Here is a 1,702-nt window from a genome sequence, read left to right on the forward strand (position 1 = left end):
TACTACTTACCCCTGAAGCCTGATAAGTACTATGACCTCAGTCAAAACCTTTGTCTTTGGGTCATACATTCTTTGTCCTGATCCTTTGAGATTGTAGAACCTATTAGTCTTTATTTGCTGAACAGATGGTGACTGTTCTTAAAATTTTAGTCATGTGGTCACTGTTTTGCTACGATGTTTTTTGGGGGGGGAATGGTTGGAGGGGATACTTCCTCTAATAAAGAGCTGAAGGGTTAGCTGCCTTCGATTTCTTTGTCTTAGCATCTTCTTGCTACCTCCCACAGAGATCCATATGGCTTTGGAGACAGTCGAGATTCAAGACGTGATCGATCCCCAATTCGAGGAAGTCCAAGGAGAGAGCCCAGGGATGGAAGAAATGGTCGTGATACCCGGGATAGCAGAGACATGCGAGACCCCCGAGACTTGCGGGACCACAGAGATAGAGACGTTCGGGATCACAGAGACAGCAGAAGTATGCGTGATGCTCGGGACATGAGGGATCTTAGAGACTTCCGTGATCTAAGAGACTCTAGGGATTTTCGAGATCACCGAGATCCCATGTATGACAGATACAGAGATATGAGAGACTCCCGAGATCCCATGTACAGGTACAGGTACATGTACAGCTATTCTGCTTGGGTGTTTTTTGGTAACAGTATTTTTTATGTGTGTTCTAAACTAATTGAAAGCTCTGAAGGGCATGATTTTATATTTCTATTGCCTATCAAATGGTAGATATGCTGCTCAGTAAATATTTTAGCAAATGAATTTTGGTCTTTCCCCATGGCCTATGAAAGGCAACATTGTGCAAATGGAAAAAAGATGAAGTGCAAATTGTTTTGGCAGTGCAAAAGCACAGGGCAGATACACTTCATGGGAAATGCACTTCATACCTACTAGGGTGGTTATAATTTATTTTTTAAAAACACACACACAGAACTCTAGCTGGTTTGGCTCAGTGGATAGAGTGTCGGCCTGCAGACTAAAAGGTCTCCCAGGTTCAATTCCTGTCAAGGGCACATGCCTAGATTGCTTGCAGACTCAATCCCATTAGGGGGCATGCAGGAGTCAATCAATGATTCTCATCATTGATGTTTCTATCTCTCCCTTTCCCTTCCTCTCTGAAATAAATAAAAATGTATTAAAACACACACACACACAAAAATATCAATTGCTGGTAAGGCGTGGAGAAATTGGAACAATATTTTACATTGTTGGTAAGAATGTAAAATAATGTGGCAACTATGGAAAACAGTTTGGAAGTTTCTTAAAAAGTTATAAATGTAGTAGAATTACTATGATCAATTACACTCCTGACTATACCCAAAAGAATTGGAAAGAGGCAAACAGACACTTGTACATGAATGTGCACAGCAGCATTATTCACAGTAACTGAAAGATAGCTACAACCCAAAGTCCATCAGTAGATGGATAAAAAATGTGATGTATTTATGCAATAGAATAGTATTCAGCCATAAAAAGGAAGATAATGCTGATACCTGCTGCAACATGGATGGACCTTGAAAACATGCTAAGTGGCCTGGCTGTTTTTCTCAGTGGTTAGAGCATCAACCCGAGCACCTATGGGTCTCTGATTCAATTCCCAATCAAGGGCATGTACCTCGGTTGTGGGTTTTATACCTAGCCCTGGTCTGGGCACTTGTAGGAGGCAACCAATCGATGTTCTCTCTCCCCCGCCTCC

General features: G+C 41.8%; 1 protein-coding gene across 2 annotated transcripts in view; it reads left to right on the top strand.

The window, feature by feature from the left end:
* NCOA5 (nuclear receptor coactivator 5) overlaps nt 1–1,702 on the top strand; it is a 19,916-nt gene that overhangs the window by 9,042 nt on the left and 9,172 nt on the right. Inside the window, exon 2 of one of the 2 annotated variants that reach the window (XM_015570375.1) lies at nt 285–608. In XM_015570375.1, the coding sequence (XP_015425861.1) occupies nt 285–608 (324 nt within the window). Of the gene's footprint in view, nt 1–284; nt 615–1,702 lie in introns of both variants that reach the window. The other variant, XM_015570374.1, reaches the window with a different exon arrangement.

Source organism: Myotis davidii, unplaced genomic scaffold (assembly GCF_000327345.1).
Source record: "Myotis davidii unplaced genomic scaffold, ASM32734v1 scaffold827, whole genome shotgun sequence".
NCBI classification, from domain to species: Eukaryota; Metazoa; Chordata; class Mammalia; order Chiroptera; family Vespertilionidae; genus Myotis; species Myotis davidii.